Below are 19,130 nucleotides of genomic sequence, written 5' to 3'. Positions count from 1 at the left end.
ATTCACAGCGGTTACCTATGTTTTGCTTATTACACTTTTTAAAGATGCAAACGTCATGGTGGCTGGCAGGGATTTTCGTCGTCGCAGCAGGTAAACACATGTTTATTTCTAACTGTTTAAACCTAATTCTAAGAATACAAGATCCTTCATATAACTTTAGCAAAAATTATGTTTTAGCTTAAATTAATTTTGTTATACAATAAACCACATTCGACATTTACATGTTAATGAGTGTATATACTTGTTCTTAATGATATGTTCGAAGGGGTGCCATATACGTTCAGTGCTCATGAATTGATCAGGCCTTTGGTTAATCTGATGGGTAAAAGTTTTCTTAGTTGTTATTATGTTGTCATATCTATTTTTTACGGTTATACATGTATTGCATTCATATTTTGAACTGATTTTAAATAGTTCATTTGTTTGGAAACCAATACGAATAATTGTAACAACGTAAGTCAGTGTAACCATTTTTACTTGGCGTTTGTTTATTTGTTAGCTGCCTGTATGTATTATTAGGAAACATGAATGCTGCCAGTTTATTTCTACATTTGTGTTGCAATTTAAATCTTCATTATTGCCTTTACCTTTGTTTCGGACATTCTAGTGGACGGAGCCCTCAGAACGTCTAGAGTTTCTTATACTCCGGTGTATTTAATTGACATATATCCATGCCTAGCTGATGTAGCTTTCATGTACGCGGATGGAGCAGTGGGCAACCTTAAGTACAGGTGAACGTATGTTTATAGTGTATAGTTTGCATTCATCATAAACGTGTACAGTAACGTATGGCCGTCGGCGTGGCTACACAATTCATAGTTGTAAGCCCCGTCCGTAAACCAAGATGCCCAGTCAGCTGTTTATCATAGACCACCCATAATAAAATTGATGATGATGCTTTATTTGACAAAATATTATATGTGTACATGTTAAGGGTAAACATATAATTAAAAATATATTTATTTTAATGTCATAGTTATATAGTTAGCATTCTGCTCCTTCGAGCACTATGCATGCATTAAAAGATGCAGTTTGTTTGAAGTGGGCCTCAAAACCTAATGCTGTCATGTCATTTGCACAAATTGCCTTCCTTCAGGATAGAGATTAACACTATTTATAATAGAAGAGCACTTGAAAATCAAAAACAACGTCAACACAGAAGTTAAATGTAACATTAATACTCAAATTCAAAGAATATTTTGCAATATTTCGTAAAATAAAAATTACCCATACAAAATCATTGTTCCTAATAGCAATAGCCAAAATTAAAAATTTGGCTATTGCTATAACGAACATTGATACTTTATGTGTTCACTTTATTATTGTACGAACTATTCGTTGATTGTGAGTGTTTATTGGTTTTAAAGTGTGTCCTCACCGCGGTGTCCGCCTAGCGACCGGAAGGTCACGGGTTCGATCCACACGATGGGGGCGTTCTTAAAATCTCCTCCAGAGACACCAAGTACTGGTTCTAGTCCCAGGAAACGGACTCGAGAGTGTGATGATTGGCTTTCTAGGCAATCGAGCTAAAATAAATAGGTTTAAACTAAAGTGTGTCCTTTAGCATCACAATGTAATTTAAAACTAAAATCGGTGTTAAAATCAAAACTACGTTACTCAAGCACTAATGTCAACCAGACTATCATCATCATCATCATCATCATCATCATCATCATCATCATCATCATCATAATCATCATCATCATCATCATCATCATCTTCATCATCATCATAGTCGTGGTCGTCGTCGTTGTCGTCGTCATCGTCATCGTAATCGTAATCGTCATCGTCATCATCATCATCATCATCATCATCATCATCATCATCATCATCATCATCATCGTCATCATCATCATCATCATCATCATCATCACCATCATCATCATCATCATCATCATCATCATCATCATCATCATCATCATCATCATCATCATCATCATCATCATCATCATCATCGTCATCATCATCATCATCATCATCATCATCATCAGCAGCAGCAGCAGCAGCAGCAGCAGCAGCATCAGCATCAGCATCATCATCATCATCATTATTATAATAATCATCATTATCATCATTCTCCTCCCAGTATAATAAAATTAACACTTTAATCTTAGTATATTTTTCGAAATATTGCTTATTTCGCTAAGTGCACACTACTTTTCTGGAATATTATTTGTAACGTGTTTAGTGTACGTTTGCGTGTAAACTTCTGAATATATATTAAACAAAAGTCATTCAATATATACTTGCACTAGCATTTTTTATTAACATCTTATGAAATGTAGCATTATGCATGTGTATATATACTATACAATTTAACCATGCGTTACTTATATGTCTAAAGTTTTTCCATGTTTGATTCCTCAGCATTGTCAGTCAGCATCCTAACGGGCATTTTTACGTTGATGGTTTCGGTAACATACGATGCAATGAGACTGCTCTCAGGAGAAATTGCAAGTCTATTTACTCCCTGACCTTTAGGTAAGCATTCATTAAAACAACATAGTTTATGTAGGCATGCTTTTAACGTCGAGGGAAATTCATTATATGTATTGGTAAATCCATATTAACTAAGTTTAAAATCAAACGTACACGTGGTAAGCATGGATATCTTTTGTCAAATAGAACATATTTATTTTGTTGTTTCAGTGCAACAGATGACGTTGCCACGATTAAACTAACCGAAACAGTTCCAATAAAAGTGTATGGTTTACCAAGTAAGTCCTAGATGTGATTGAGTAAGAAACTGACGGCCATTTTTTGGTGAAGCGTGTATCAAAGGAAAACGATATATCGTCCAGTTGCGAACAAGTGAGAACAGGCGTTTCAATTAGTTGTGTAATGTGGACGATTGTCTTTGGTGTTGATTACCTCCTTCGGTCTACATAACTGTGTTCAATTAAAATTTATTGTCGTTTGTGCGCGAAAAAAAGATCTGATAATGATGGCCCTGTAATGTAATTTTGTTATGGGATTCGGAAAGCAATTTGTTAATCTTAAAACTATGGAAAATGCGCAATTGATGTTAAGAAGAAAGAGTATATGGTTTAAGTGGGTTTGAAAATGTAAAGTGGACGGTATCTTACGCAGTCAAATTATTTGTTGTTTTGAAGTTTATATGGTCGTTTACGAATTTGAACGTAAAATGCTGAATATGTTTTTTTTTTTTAAACACGTTCTTTCACCGGTCGCTTAGAAATATATCAAATTTATTAGATTGTGTAACTCAAAAGAAACTGGGTTGATGTTTGCTGCATGTTTTGAATGCCAATGTTTATTATTTGTATTATAAATTACAACTCATAAGTATGGAGTGCGATTTATTAAAACGGCGCAAGATCTTTAGTAGTAGAAGAAACTAAGTAAAGTGACTTATGTCCCTTACAAATAAACAAAAACACATATAGGCTGGGATTTATTATTGTTAGAGGAGATATTGTACACTATATGCTATGTGCTTTATTAAGTGGAAAAAACGTATACATATGAATACGCTAATGAGCAACACATCTTTTGTTTCAACAAATTGTGCATTTGTATGTATAACTTCTCAGCCAAGTCATGACATATGTGTACCCACATTCGGGTCATCGGCATAAACATATCATGCGTATTATAATATTACAAATTTGAATCAGCTTTTAAATAGCTTAGGAATAAATTGGAGTAGATTTCACTAAACCACTTTTTGGAACTGAAGATAAATCATATGAAAACATGTTACGACAAACGTGGTTGACTCGAATTAACTCTTAATTACACGCGAAAAATATGAAAAAGTAAAACGGTTTGTGATGAAAAAGGTATAACATTCGTGATGTTGATAACCCGTAACAATGTCACCATGACTGATGGAAAGATTGAATATGAATATACGAGTGTTCATGATAACAGACCTATTTAATTCAATCACATGTAAAGCTTTATAATATATAATTTAAACAACAAACTAAATAATATTATGAAGAATCTTTTCTTCTTTTTTACTTGTCGTTTCTCGCCAAAAATCTCACGATTAATTAATTCACATTAATCGATTTGCGGACGCATGCATTCATATTTTTATTGCGGATAACGTAATGAGGATCACCAATACAATTGCTTTCACCTTTAATGTCTTACAAACACGAAATCAACGAATATTTCGTAAAATATTTCATAAAATAAAGTCTAGATTTAGATTTATTTCAGTATATAAAATACATATGGCATGGTACACAACATTATTAAAAATTACTGCATAACACGAAATACAAATATCACAGATCAGCTAAAAGACAGGAGCTTAAAAGCAATTAGAAAGTTATCATTTGTTAAAAAAGTACATAAATATTGCTTCTTGTTATATCATTTAGAAAAAAAAATATGTTGCAACACATATTAAATACTATCATAGTGTACCAGGTCAAGTACTCATATACTCAGGATAGCACAAAAAAGGAAATGTGAATTTCCTTATTTCCATTGTGGTCATGGATGAATGATGACATGTCTTAGCAAGGCACAACTACTATGTTCTTATGGGTGGAAAAATTAGCAAATTAACATATGAATAACAATACAAGTCATTTGAATAACACTACACATCATTTGAATAATAATATTTATCACATAGAGATTACAGGCTTTATTAAGAAACTATAAGCTATTTAAAATATACTTTTTAATGCAACCTTAAATGTCTGTAAGCTGGGGGAATCTTTTATGACAATTGGTAAGCTGTTCCATAATAAACATCCCATATATGAGAAGGACTTTTTGCCAAACCCTTTTACTTTAGGGATACTGAAACATGACCCTTTGCTAAATCTGGTATTATGGTTATGAACAGTACTGGCTAGCATAAAATTCTTATTCAAGTAAAAAGGGGCAGAACCTGAGTGTATTTTAAAAACATGGTTAAGAATTATTTGTTCTACTCTTTTTTCGACAGGTAACCAACCCCAACTGAAGAAAGTATTCTTTATTGATGTGACTTCTTGGATCTAGTCTGAAAAAAACCTAATGATCTTGTTCTGTGTAACCTGGAGTCTGTTCTTCAGATTCTGAGAAATGCCAAAATACCATATAGAACAGGTATAATCAAAGTGACATTGAATCAAGGACATAATTAACATTTTTTTGGTATCAAATGATAAAAAGCTTTGCTTTCTGTATAGGAACTTAAGTCTTGCATTTGCCTTCTTAATGACTGATGTAACCATACTTTCAAAACTTAAACATTGATCTAAAGTAGCACCCAAATATTTGACTGAGTCAGTGTGCTGTATAACTGTACCACTGACCGAAATATTAAGGTAGGCTCCTTCTTTAACTTAGTTTTCGAGCCAAATAAAATTGATTCTGTTTTACCCAAGTGTAATGACAATTTATTGTCAACTAACCAGTGACTAACTCTTTCCAGATCTTGTGCTAATAAACACTCAATATCATGTTTAGACTTGCCAGACACCAGAATAGCAGAATCATCGGCATATAATAAAAGCTTATTGTTTACAACCCCTGCCATGTCATTCACGTATATTAAAAATAGCAGAGGTCCCAGTATTGAGCCTTGGGGCACACCACATAAGACATTTTCCAAAGATGATTGTTTACCAGAAACATCAGAACATTGTTTACGACAAGATAAGTAAGATTCGAACCATCTTATAACATCAGGGGAAAACCCTATCATTTTCAGTTTATCAAAAAGTATAAAATGGTCAACAGTATCGAAGGCTTTTTGCAAATCGAGTAGAACCATGCCAACATAATTACCTTTATCTAAGTTAAACCTTATATAGTCAGATAGATGTATCAGACATGTGTCGGTTGAGAAAGATTTCCTAAATCCTGACTGAAACTCATACAATAACTTCTGCATATTCAGATTCGTTCAAGTATTTTTGACACTATACACAAAATTGATACAGGTCTGTAGTTGCCGTCTTCATTTTTATTACCCTTTTTATACAATGGAACAACTCGTGCAGCTTTAAAATCATCAGGTACAACACCTTGTATTATAGATAAATTAATGACATGTGTAAGTGGACAACAAAAAATAGAGTCAACCTAAAGTCAACCTATAACAAATCAATGTTCCTTATAGCATTAGCCAAAATGTTTACGCTAAAAGTGGTATGGAAACATAGATTTAACTTAAAACAAAATGTTCGTTTTTATTTGTTTGTGTGACAATATATTCCATGTGAATTTCCGGCGATGGTGTCCGGACATTTACGAGCGAACGCGAGATAGGATTCGGACAGAGTTGGAAGCGCGACGTAGTTCTCATGAGCTACCCGAATGCAATCTCCCATTCGCCCGTAAATGTTTGGATATCGTCGCGGGAAATTCACATGGGATATATGTTCACAAAAAAAAAAAAACCCGAGCATTTTGTATCTCGTTTAATCTATGTAACCAAAATACATATAGCGTTGACAATTGGGATTTTGCTATAGGGAATACTGATTTTGTATGTAATCACTTATTTTTCGAAATATATTACGAAAAAGCCTTTGATTTCCAGACGAATGCACTCTGACAACGCCTACGGAGCCAACGGCAACAACAACGGCTGTGACAACAACAGCCCAATATGAGTGTGATTGTGATTATACTGACGCATCGACGTTTGAGGAACCTAGGCGCAAGAAGCAACCAAAAGGCAACATGGAAAAAAATGTTCAAAGGGATTTGGAGTTATCGTCCCTGTCAGCGGAAATGGACGACTAAACTCTAAAATTTATCGCGAGAAAACAATTTTTAAAGTACTCAATAAATATTTAAAATGAAAATATAAACAATACTTAATCAATACATATAAACATACTTTAAGCCCGCCATAACGACAAATATGGCGCTGAAACAATAATTAAAAGTGTGTCGCCATGTTTATTTTTAATGCGAGTACATTCGTCTTCCTACAATGGTTTCGTGTAGGATTCTTTAAATCTCAAACCCGTAACCACGAAAAACGACACATATTAACGTGAAGGTAGTCGACACGAATCATGACATGTGCTGCCTGTTTGTTGTTCTGATTATTTTTGACGTCGTCGTAGGGTGTGATTTAAGTGACATTCAAACCGCCCGACACTCAAGAACGATATGGTTTAAATCATAGCATATGTAGGTTTGATCATGTAATGAGTGTGCGTCAATCGAGCAAAGTGTAGTGCCTTTATACTCACACAAATAAATAATGGGAAGTGGTTAACGATATCAATTCTACGTTTTGTGTAAAACCTTTAATTTTTTCATACACACTTTTTTTCATATTTTCAATCTCGTATTTGTTCGCGCGAGGAACTTGAGTATACAGTTTAGAACCCTTTTTTTGCAGAATAAGATCGCTGACGGCTTTATGTTGCAAAATCTACTACTACTAGTACTACTACTACTACTACTACTACTCCTACTACTACTACTACTACTACTACTACTACTACTACTACTACTACTACTACTACTACTAATACTACTACTACTACTACTACTACTACTACTACTACTACTACTTCTACTACTACTACTACTACTACTACTACTACTACTACTACTACTACTACTACTACTACTACTACTATAGTACTACTACTACTACTTCTACTACTACTACTTCTACTACTACTACTACTACTACTACTACTACTACTACTACTACTACTACTACTACTACTACTACTACTACTACTACTACTACTACTACTACCGCTACCACTACAACTACCTGCTGTTGTTCATAAAATAAATGCATGTTACATTGCTTTTGATAATTTATATTCCTAAAGATATATCGTATGAGTAACATATCATGGGGATTAAATGATTGATACATCAGATGGGCTAATTTTCGTACAGTTTATGCTTTACAATCATTTTCTTATTTACTTTTTGTTGAGCTTTTAGTAAAAGAAATATAAAACATATAATTAGTGTAGATAAATATAACAATAAATTCAAGCCTGTTTATTTGCAATATCAGACGTGCCTGATATCTGATTTATAAAGTCAACATTCATTTAAGTCTTTAATGTGTCTTGCTTTGTTTCCTTTTGGTTTAAATTTGATTAGGCGACAAATATTAAACAAACTGTTGCATCATGAAGGTTTCAGAAACATGTTTAAGATTTTTTATTTTTATTTGCATGTGAAGTCGATCAATCACGATAAACTACACAATCAAATTATATAGTCTACTATATATCATATAGAACAAATGAGTATGTTAAATATTAGCATATGTGTGAACATCATATTAACCTAATTTCCATGTTTTTTTGTTATAACATGGTGCGCGTATAAACAAATGCAGCTCAGCTGTCTTCAAGAAATTGACCCGCATGGCAGTTAAAAAATTCTTTGAAATACCAATTTTGTCATTAAGCAAAGTAATACACCCTTATTTTGCGTACTTTCTTCCCGGTCGTATCGCATAGAAGAATCAAAACCCAGCTTCATTGTAAACTCATAAGTGTCATCATTAAATAGAGGTCCAAGATGTCGCCTAGCTAAAATAAACATAAGTTGAAATATCTAATGATATAATTTCACATGTTTTGATTTTTTATCAAGATTTTGTTTAGTAAATTAGGCTCCAATGTTGAAATTTCGACAATTTTATAGTGCCCAAATGCTATGGTAAAGGAAATGCTACCTTTTACTACAGTGCAATTAGTGATTGGAATCCTTTGCCAGATACAATAAAGAAAATTTAAAATAAACATAAGTTCAAATTAGCTGTTAAGAACCATCTATTGTGCTTAGCTAAAACACCTTAATTGTAACAATTAGAATATTTGTGATCTAGTCGTCATGGCAAATATATTATAGAAACATGATTGTTACAACTTACATGTATACTCAATTATTATCAGGGACTTATTGTTCATTTTGTGTAACTTTCATATAGGATTATATTATAGTTAGTATAACTTAAACAGGACCGCATTGGAAATAAGCTTTCGGGCTTTCATGGGCAATCCTAGGTTTTTACACTATATTATCAAAGTTATTTCATTTTACATACTTAGTTTCCCAAAGTTGTGAACTTGTTTCTATAATATATCTAATTACCAGTCTATACTGAAAGTATGTGTTAGTAAATATATGTGACATACATGTGTAACTGTGATATTTAAGTAATATATTTAACAACTGTGATATTTAAGCAATATATTAAATACCATACAGTAACATTTAACCATATTTTAAGTTTGAGGTAGTTGCTGATCTGTTCCCTTCAAAACTAGTCTGAGTTGATACGCTTTATTAAGATCTTTTATTTTGTCGCACTTTTGTGTTCCTTTTCATTGTCATATCTTAATTCATATTATTTTTACGGCAGTTTTTAGACATTAGGTTTTGTTCAGCAGCAATCTCACAAATACTTTTAGTAATAATTGTTATACTTTTAGAAATAATTGTTATGTAAATTTGATTTATAACATGTATATTATGTGTTTTAAACCTGAATAAAAATCAATCAATCAATCTATGTCTACACGTTAACTCGTATATGTTGCGTAACCAAAAAATGTGTATATGTGTAATTTGAAGAAATATGCATACTAAGTGGTTATTTCCAATGGCGTACATCCTTTATGCTTAACCACACTGTAATACAGTCACCCATCTTTTTCGATTACAATTTAACTCTGTTTTCATAAATACTGAGAGTTATTTAACTTGCTAAGTAAGACATTTTGAACACATTCGAAAATTCCAGATAATCTTTCAGGCTTTCTGCCGGGAAATTTCTCCAACATTTTAATAGCCTTTGGTTAAGGTCAATTAAGGTGAATACCTGACGTAAACCGCTTCGCAAAAAGTGAGCTTCTCCTGTAACAACTTGCTTAACAATATTCGGTAACATTTGTACAGGGATACGTGTGAGGAATATCTAATCCGAATACAGCGTTTACTGTTTTGTTTTTATATCACCACCGCAGTTAGCAGCATCATTAGAAGCGTAAACATACCATCAAAATAAAACATATATCACCATCATGACATCGGACAAGACACGTTGATGATTTATAGTGTCGTTTTTATTTGTCTTCATTTATTTCCTGTGCAATATACGCGGATTGTTATCATAACTAAAAAGCATTTTAAAAATCAGAACTGTCTGCAATGTCCTTTATAACACATTTCATTGTGTTCGGAAATGAACTAGATGCATCACGCTGTGAAGTTCCAAAGCGTTTGTTCTTATAAAACACACATATTCCCTGTTGACGTTATGCATTCACAGCGGTTACCTATTTTTTCCTTATTACACTTTTTACAGATGCAAACGTCATGGGGTCTGGCAGGGATTTTCCTCGTCGCAGCAGGTGAACACATGTTTATATCTAACTGTTTAAAACTAATTCTAAGAATACAAGAGCCGTCCTATAACTTTAGTAAAAATTATGTTTTAGCTTAAATTAATTTTGTTATACAATAAACCACATTCGACATTTACATGTAAATGAGTGTATATGCTTGTTCTTAATGATATGTTCGAAGGGGTGCCATATACGTTTAGTGCTCATAAATTGATCATGCCTTTGGTTAATCTGATGGGTAAAAGTTTTCTTTGTTGTTGTTATTATGTTGTCATATCTATTTTTACGGTTATACATGTATTGCATTCATATTTGAACTGATTTTAAATACATTCATTTGTTTGGAAACCAATACGAATAATTGTAACAACGTAAGTCAGTGTAACCATTTTTACTTGACGTTTGTTCATTTAATAGCTGCCTGTATGTATTATTAGGAAACATGAATAATGCCAGTTTATTTCCATATTTGTGTTGCAATTTAAATCTTCATTATTGCCTTTACCTTTGTTTCGGGCATTCTAGTGGACGGAGCCCTCAGAACGTCTAGAGTTTCTTATACTCCGGTGTATTTAACTGACATAGCTTATGTAGCTTTCATGTACGCGGATGGAGCAGTGGGCAACCTTAAGTACAGGTAAACGTATGTTTCTAGTGTATAGTTTGCATTCATTATAAACGTGTACAGTCGTGTATGGCCGTCGGCGTGGCTACAAAATCATAGTTGTAAGCCCCGTCCGTAAACCAAGATGCCCAGTCAGCTGTTTGTCATAGACCACCCATAATAAAATTGATGATGATGCTTTATTTGACAAAATATTGTATGTGTACATGTTAAGTGTAAACATATAATTAAACATATATTTATCTTAATGTCATAGATATATAGTTAGTATTCTGCACCTTCGAGCATTATGCTATGCATGCATTAAAAGATGCAGTTTGATTGAAGTGGGCCTCAAAACCTAATGCTGTCATGTCATTTGCACACATTGCCTTCCTTAAGGATAGAGATTAACACTATTCATAATAGAAGAGCACTTGAAAATCAAAAACAACGTCAACACAGAAGTTAAAAGTAACATGAATACTCAAATTCAAAGAATATTTTGCAAAATATTTCGTAAAATAAAAATTACCCATACAAAATCATTGTTCCTAATAGCAATAGAAAAAATAAAAAAAATTTGGCTATTGCTATAACGCACATTGATGCTTTATGTGTTAACGTTATTATTGTACGAACTATTCGTTGATTGTGAGTGTTTATTGGTTTTAAATTGTGTCCTCGCCGTGGTGTCCGCCTTGCGACCGGAAGGTCACGGGTTCGATCCACACGATAGGAGCGTATCTTAAAATCTCCTCCAGAGACACCAAGTACTGGTTCTAGTCCCAGGAAACGGACTCGAGAGCGTGATGAATGGCTTTCTAGGCAATCAATCTAAAATAAATAGGTTTAAACTAGAGTGTGTTATTTGGCATCACAATGTAATTTAAAACTAAAATCGGTGTTAAAATCAAAACTACGTTACCCAAGCACTAATGTCAACCAGACTATGGTATTGAACAACGTACATGATGCACGATATTTTTTGGCAATGGTCATAGGATACAAATACATTGCAGTTTTACATTATCGTTCTCCTAAATGTCGTTCATTTTAACCATATCATCATCATCATCATCATCATCATCATCATCATCATCATCATCATCATCATCATCATCATCATCATCATCATCATCATCATCATCATCATCATCATCATCATCATCATCATCATCATCATCGTGGTCGTCGTCGTCGTCATCGTCATCGTCATCATCATCATCATCATCATCATCATCATCATCATCATCATCATCATCATCATCATCATCATCATCATCATCATCATCATCATCATCATCATCATCATCATCATCATCATCATCATCATCATCATCATCATCATCGTTCTCCTCCCAGTATAATAAAATTAACACTTTAATCTTAGCCTGTTTTTCGAAATATTGCTTATTTCGCAAAGTGCACACTTCTTTTCTGGAATATTATTTGTAAAGTGTTTAGTGTACGTTTGCGTGTAAACTTCTGAATATATATTAAACAAAAGTCAAATAATATATACTTGCACTAGCATTTTTTATTAACATCTTAAGTAATGTAGCATTATGCATGTGTATATATACTCTACAATCTAATCATGCGTAACTTATATGTCTAAAGTTTTTCCATGTTTGATTTCTCAGCATTGTCAGTCAGCATCCTGACTGCTCTCGGGAGAAATTGCAAGTCTATTTTCTCCCTGACCTTTAGGTAAGCATTCATTAAAACAACATAGTTTATGTAGGCATGCTTTTAACGTCAAGGGAAATTCATTATACGTATTGGTAAATCCATATTAACTAAGTTTAAAATCAAACGTACACGTGGTAAGCATGGATATCTTTTGTCAAATAGAACATATTTATTTTGTTGTTTCAGTGCAACAGATGACGTTGCCACGATAAAACTAACCGAAACAGTTCCAATAAAAGTGTATGGTTTACCAAGTAAGTCCTAGATGTGATTGAGTAAGAAACTGAGGGCCATTTCTTGGTGAAGCGTGTATCAAAGGAAAACGATATATTGTCCAGTTGCGAACAAGTGAGAACAGGCGTTCCAATTGGTTGTGTAATGTGGACGATTGTCTTTGGTGTTGATTGCCTCCAACGGTTTACATAACTGTGTTAAAATAAAATTTTATTGTCGTTTGTGCGCGAAAAAAAGATCTGATAATGATGGCCCTGTAATATAATAGTGTTACGGGATTCGGAAAGCAATTTGTTAATATTAAAACTATTGAAATTGCGCAATTGATGTTTAGAAGAAAGAGTATATGGTTTTAGTGGGTTTGAAAATGTAAAGTGGACGGTATCTTACGTAGTCTATTATTTGTTGTTTTGGAGTTTATATGGTCATTTACGAATTTGAACGTAAAATGCTGAATATGTATTAAAAAAAAACGTTCTTTCACCGATCGCTTAGAAATATATCAAATTTATTAGATTGAGTAATTCAAAAGAAAGTGGGTTGATGTTTGTGGCATGTTTTGAATGCCAATGTTTATTATTTGTATTATAAATTACAACTCATAAGTATGGAGTGCGATTTATTAAAATGGCGCAAGATCTTAAGTAGTAGAAGAAACTAAGTAAAGTGACCTATGTCCCTTACAAATACACAAAAACACATATAGGCTGGGAGTTATTATTGTTAGAGGAGATATTGTACACTATATGCTATGTGCTTTTTTAAGTGGAAAAAACGTATACATATGACAACGCTAATGAGCAACACATCTTTTGTTTCAACAAATTGTGCATTTTTATGTATAACTTCTCAGCCAAGTCATTACATATGTGTACCCACATTCGAGTCATCGGCATAAACATATCATGCGTATTATAATATTACACATTTGAATCAGCTTTTAAATAGCTTAGGAATAAATTGAAGTAGGAATCACTAAACCACTATTTTGGAACTAAAGATAAATCATATGAAAACATGTTACGACAAACGTGGTTGACTCGAATTAACTCTTAATTACACGCGAAATATATGAAAAAGTAAAACGGTTTGTGATGAAAAAGGTATAACATTCGTGATGTTGATAACCCGTAACAATGTCACCATGACTGATGGAAAGATTGAATATGAATATACGAGTGTTCATGATAACAGACCTATTTAATTCAATCACATGTAAAGCTTTATAATATATAATTTAAACAACAAACTAAATAATATTATGAAGAATCTTTTCTTCTTTTTTACTTGTCGTTTCTCGCCAGAAATCTCACGATTAATTAATTCACATTAATCGAATTTACGGATGCATGCATTTACATTTTATTGCGGATAACGTAATGAGGATCACCAATACAATTGCTTTCACCTTTAATGTCTTACAAACACAAAATCAACGAATATTTCGTAAAATATTTCATAAAATAAAGTCAACCTATAACAAATCAATGTTCCTTATAGCATTAGCCAAAATGCTAACGCTATATGTGGTTTGGAAACATAGACTTAACGAAAAAAAAAGTTCGTTTTTATTTGTTTGTGTGACAATATATTCCATGTGAATTTCCGGCGATGGTGTCCGGACATTTACGAGCGAACGCGAGATAGGATTCGGACAGAGTTGGAAGCGCGACGTAGTTCTCATGAGCTGCCCGAATGCTATCTCCCATTCGCCCGTACATGTTTGGATATCGTCGCGGGAAATTCACATGTGATATATGTTCACAAAAAAAATAAAAATAAAAACGAGCATTTTGTATCTCGTTTAAGCTCTGTAACCAAAATACATCAAGCGTTGACAATTTGGATTTTGCTATAGGGAATACTGATTTTGTATGTAATAACTTATTTTTCGAAATATATTACGAAAAAGCCTTGGATTTTCCAGACGAATGCACTCTGACAACGCTTACGGAGCCAACGGCAACAACAACGGCTGTGACAACAACAGCCCAATGTGAGTGTGATTGTGATTATGATGACGCATCGACGTTTGAGGAACCTAGGCGCAAGAAGCAACCAAAAGGCAACATGGGAAAAAATGTTCAAAGGGATTTGGAGTTATCGTCCCTGTCAGCGGAAATGGACGACTGAACTCTGACATTTATCGCGAGAAATACAATTTTTAAAGTACTCAATAAATATACAAAATGAAAATATAATCAATACTTAATCAATACATATATACGTACTTATGTCCGCCAAAACGACAAATATGGCGCCGAAACAATAATTAAAAATGTGTCGCCATGTTTATTTTTAATGCGAGTACATTTGTCTTCCTACAATGGTTTCGTGTAGGATTCTTTAAATCCCAAACCCGTAAACACGAAAAACGACACATATTAACGTGAAGGGAGTCGACACGAATCATGACATGTGCTGCCTGTTTGTTGTTCTGGTGATTATTTTTGACGTCCTCGTATGGTGTGGTTTAAGTGACATTTTTTCATTTTATCATTCTCGTATTTGTTCGCGCTAGGAACTTGAGTATACAGTTTAGAACCCTTTTTTTGCAGAATAAGATCGCTTATGTAGCAAAATCTGTTTATCAGATGTTAAATTGATTATTCATTGTCATTTGTGAGAATATGTTTTCGAAAGTGCTTCTAACGAAATATGGAATCAATCAAAACCCGTTTGCAAGGGTATTGTACTTTAAATAAAAATCAACTGCACATACATAAGCGTCTTTTTGCAGCAATAGAATCTTACAATTATCACTTACAAAGATATCGGCCGCGCTCTGTGAAAAGGGGATTGAATGCATGTGCGTAAAATATTAGCCTTTGCAGTTTTCTCCGGCTAATCAGGGACGACATTTACCGCCTAAACTGGATGTTTGCTTAAACAAATATCATAAAAGCGTAAAGTGTCGTCCCTGATTAGCCTGTGCGGAAAGCACGCGCTAATCTGGGACGACACTTAACGCAAATTCATTCTACTCCCTTTTCAAAAAGCACGGCCTATATGTACAGCAGATGTTATTTTGAACAATTGCACATCGCAGCTGTCATTAGTTTGATTTTCAATCTGTACTTTTACAAATAAGTTTTTCCAGACCCGAAAATATGTTTAGTCCTGCCTAATGTTGCTCACTAAATACAATACGCGATCTTTCTTTCAAACATAATTTTAAGTAGATTTAGTTATAATTTAATCGATAATACCATCTTGCAAACATTATTGATCGATAAGTTCACATGACAATTTATCAAAATACTACTTTAGAAATCATTTAGACACAAACAGTGTTTCTCTCATTTCTTATTACTACATTCATTCTCGAAAGGTTGACTTATTTCAATTTCTACATGAAATCGTTCAACATCTCGCCTACACGTTTTCAAATTCACTGTTTATGTTAAAAAGTATACATGATATGTCAATTTAGCTTTAACGTATTTAAACTAAATCTTACTTATAAGATGCTGACATGTAACGGTTGCACTCCTTTATCACCCACCCAAGTTAATTGAAGTAAATCAATTACATGAAGAACAAACCTTGATATACGAAAGACAGCTTCACTTTTTTATCACCCGCCCAAGTTAATTGAAGTAAATCAATTACATGAAGAACAAACCTTGATATACGAAAGACAGCTTCACTTTTTTATCACCCGCCCAAGTTAATTGAAGTAAATCATTTACTTGAAGAACAAACCTTGGCATACGAAAGGCAGCTTCACTTTTTTATCACCCGCCCAAGTTAATTGAAGTAAATCATTTACTTGAAGAACAAACCTTGGCATACGAAAGGCAGCTTCACTTTTTTATCACCCGCCCAAGTTAATTGAAGTAAATCAATTACTTGAAGAACAAACCTTGGCATACGAAAGGCAGCTTCACTTTTTTATCACCCACCCAAGTTAATTGAAGTAAATCAATTACTTGAAGAACAAATCTTGGCATACAAAAGGCAGTCAACTGAATTTAACCAATGAATGTAGGCTCTAGATTCGATCACTTTCACTGATCCCTGAGCGGAGAGTATGTTTATTCTTGGATGATGTATCTCTCAAAATTAAATTATAATGACTGATCTTTCTTCTATAAATGTTTCGACACAAAAACGTAAGATTTTAAGTAGACTTATTTACTTAAGTTTATTGATAAGACCATGTCACCAACATATTTAATCGATATGTTCCCATTACAGAAAGTATATAGATGCATGCCTTTTTCATTTTATATTGTTTTATTTTATTCTAGAAAATTACTTATGTTTAAACGCATGCATGTATGTCAATTTGGATTTTAAAAAGTTGAACTTTATTTTGTTCATACGGTGCACACATATGGCACGTATTTTAACATATACATTGAAGGAAATATTAAACACGTATTTGAATTGGACATGCGTACATCAAACGTCTCCTAATTTTTATTTATGCGTTCGGACTTAAGTGTAGGAACATTTAATGAATAAACGCCATAATAGTTAAACTGTAGGTATTGCGTACTTTAAAACATATTTTAAAGCAATTTCACAACTAGACGACATAAGACCTCCAAAGATAAGTACAAGCAAACTTATATAAGTATTTTATAACAGATCATAATGATAACACAAAATATTCGTTATGTCATAAACAGATAACGGTATATGTTTTAACGTCAATGCTGAACGGTATTGCTTTGTACAAAAGATTAATATGTGTCTGGTCTTAATGTCATCAGTTGTTCATAAAACCGATTATTTTAAGATAATCCTACGGGCCTTCACAAAATTATGCAACATTATACGATCAAATACAACTATCTCGTTTGTAATTGATGACATGCATACGCCCATGTCTACTCGCGATAAAAATTTAAAGAATTCAAGCATCCCTCTCGTTCATATTTGAGATGTATATAAAAACAGAATAAATTTCTTTGAGTGATAACATCAAGTAATTGCACATGGCATCTTGTAACATCACACATAGGTTGTATTGTGTGGACACCACGTCGACGAATCCGGTTGTTCAAGATATGAGCTAATGTGGTCATTTCTATTTAAATTTGAATCGAAATACTGCACAAAACAAAATACTGACCGACGGAGGGACGGGCATGTTGGCAAAACGAGACTTCAAACCGAAATGAACTGAGTGGCAAGTATATCTTGTTCATAAGCCCATAAACCATCAAAAGCAACGAATAATTTGTTCAATATTTCAATAAAATAAAGTTAACACATAACAATGAATGTTCCTTACTAGCAATAGCCACACGCTACATGTGGTCTGGTAACATAGATTTAACAAGATAAAAATGAAATAAGTTAGCAATAACGCAGTTTATTTTCAGTAAAAGTTGTACGACCATTATTTACAGATTAATAAAAATTATATGACAAAATATTAATAAATGGTTCTCATTTTAATTTATGAAATGCACATGATTCCGCATACGCACGATACACATGTAAAATATTCGTGGCTCCAATCTAAACCATTCATATATGTGAGGAATAATTAAACAACAGGGTATTTGGAATGGGAACTTGAAAGTGATTGAACAAGACTTGTCGTAAAGATTCATTCAAATTATGAAGCTCACTCACGCAGATTATTGCTTCCAGACACACCATCATCCTTGTAACATGTGCAGACGAAAACAAGATGGTAACTAATTAGTTGTTGATTTAAGGTTATTATCAATTCGTGCATGACATTATTATGTCTGACATTTGTATGCAAATATTTAGTATGACAAGAGGAAGTGCTTGCATTCCAGAAATTCCGATATGATGATAGACAAAGCCCATAAACCCTCACAATCAACGAATATTCCGTATAATATTTCGAAAAAAAAAATTAACACATAAGAACACCAATGTTCCTTAGAGCAATAGCCAAAATTTAAACGCTAGATGTGGTCTGGTAATATAGATTTAACATGACACATTTTTTTGCGGGACGATCTATTCTACACCTGTACATGTACCATGTTAGTGTTCATATGTCTTATGAATAGATACCGTTTCAGGAATTACAATGGAATATATTATGCCACAAACAAATACAAACGAGCAATGTGTATCTCTTTAAATCTTTATTACCATACGAAATAGCGTTGAAATTTTGAATATTACAATACACAACATTGATTTTTTTTATAGTTAAATTTATTTTACGAAATATTCGTTGATTTTGAGTATTTATGTTACTTTAAAGGGTGGGTGTTGTTTTAATAGTGGTTGCAGTATATAATATTCATTTGAAATGCTCGTTTATTAGAAAGGCC

General features: G+C 33.2%; 1 protein-coding gene across 1 annotated transcript; it reads left to right on the top strand.

Annotated features, from left to right (window-relative positions):
- Positions 1-48: 48 nt before the first annotated feature.
- LOC127865296 (uncharacterized) lies at positions 49-15,334 on the top strand. Its single transcript, XM_052405302.1, has 5 exons — positions 49-90; positions 608-731; positions 2,368-2,481; positions 2,650-2,717; positions 14,783-15,334. The coding sequence occupies exons 2-5, from the start codon at positions 694-696 to the stop codon at positions 14,986-14,988; spliced, it is 426 nt and encodes a 141-aa protein (XP_052261262.1). The 5' UTR covers positions 49-90; positions 608-693; the 3' UTR covers positions 14,989-15,334.
- Positions 15,335-19,130: the final 3,796 nt, after the last annotated feature.

The sequence above is a fragment of the Dreissena polymorpha genome, chromosome 1 (assembly GCF_020536995.1).
Source record: "Dreissena polymorpha isolate Duluth1 chromosome 1, UMN_Dpol_1.0, whole genome shotgun sequence".
In the NCBI taxonomy this organism is placed as follows: domain Eukaryota; kingdom Metazoa; phylum Mollusca; class Bivalvia; order Myida; family Dreissenidae; genus Dreissena; species Dreissena polymorpha.
This window is presented reverse-complemented; position numbering and strand designations above follow the sequence as displayed.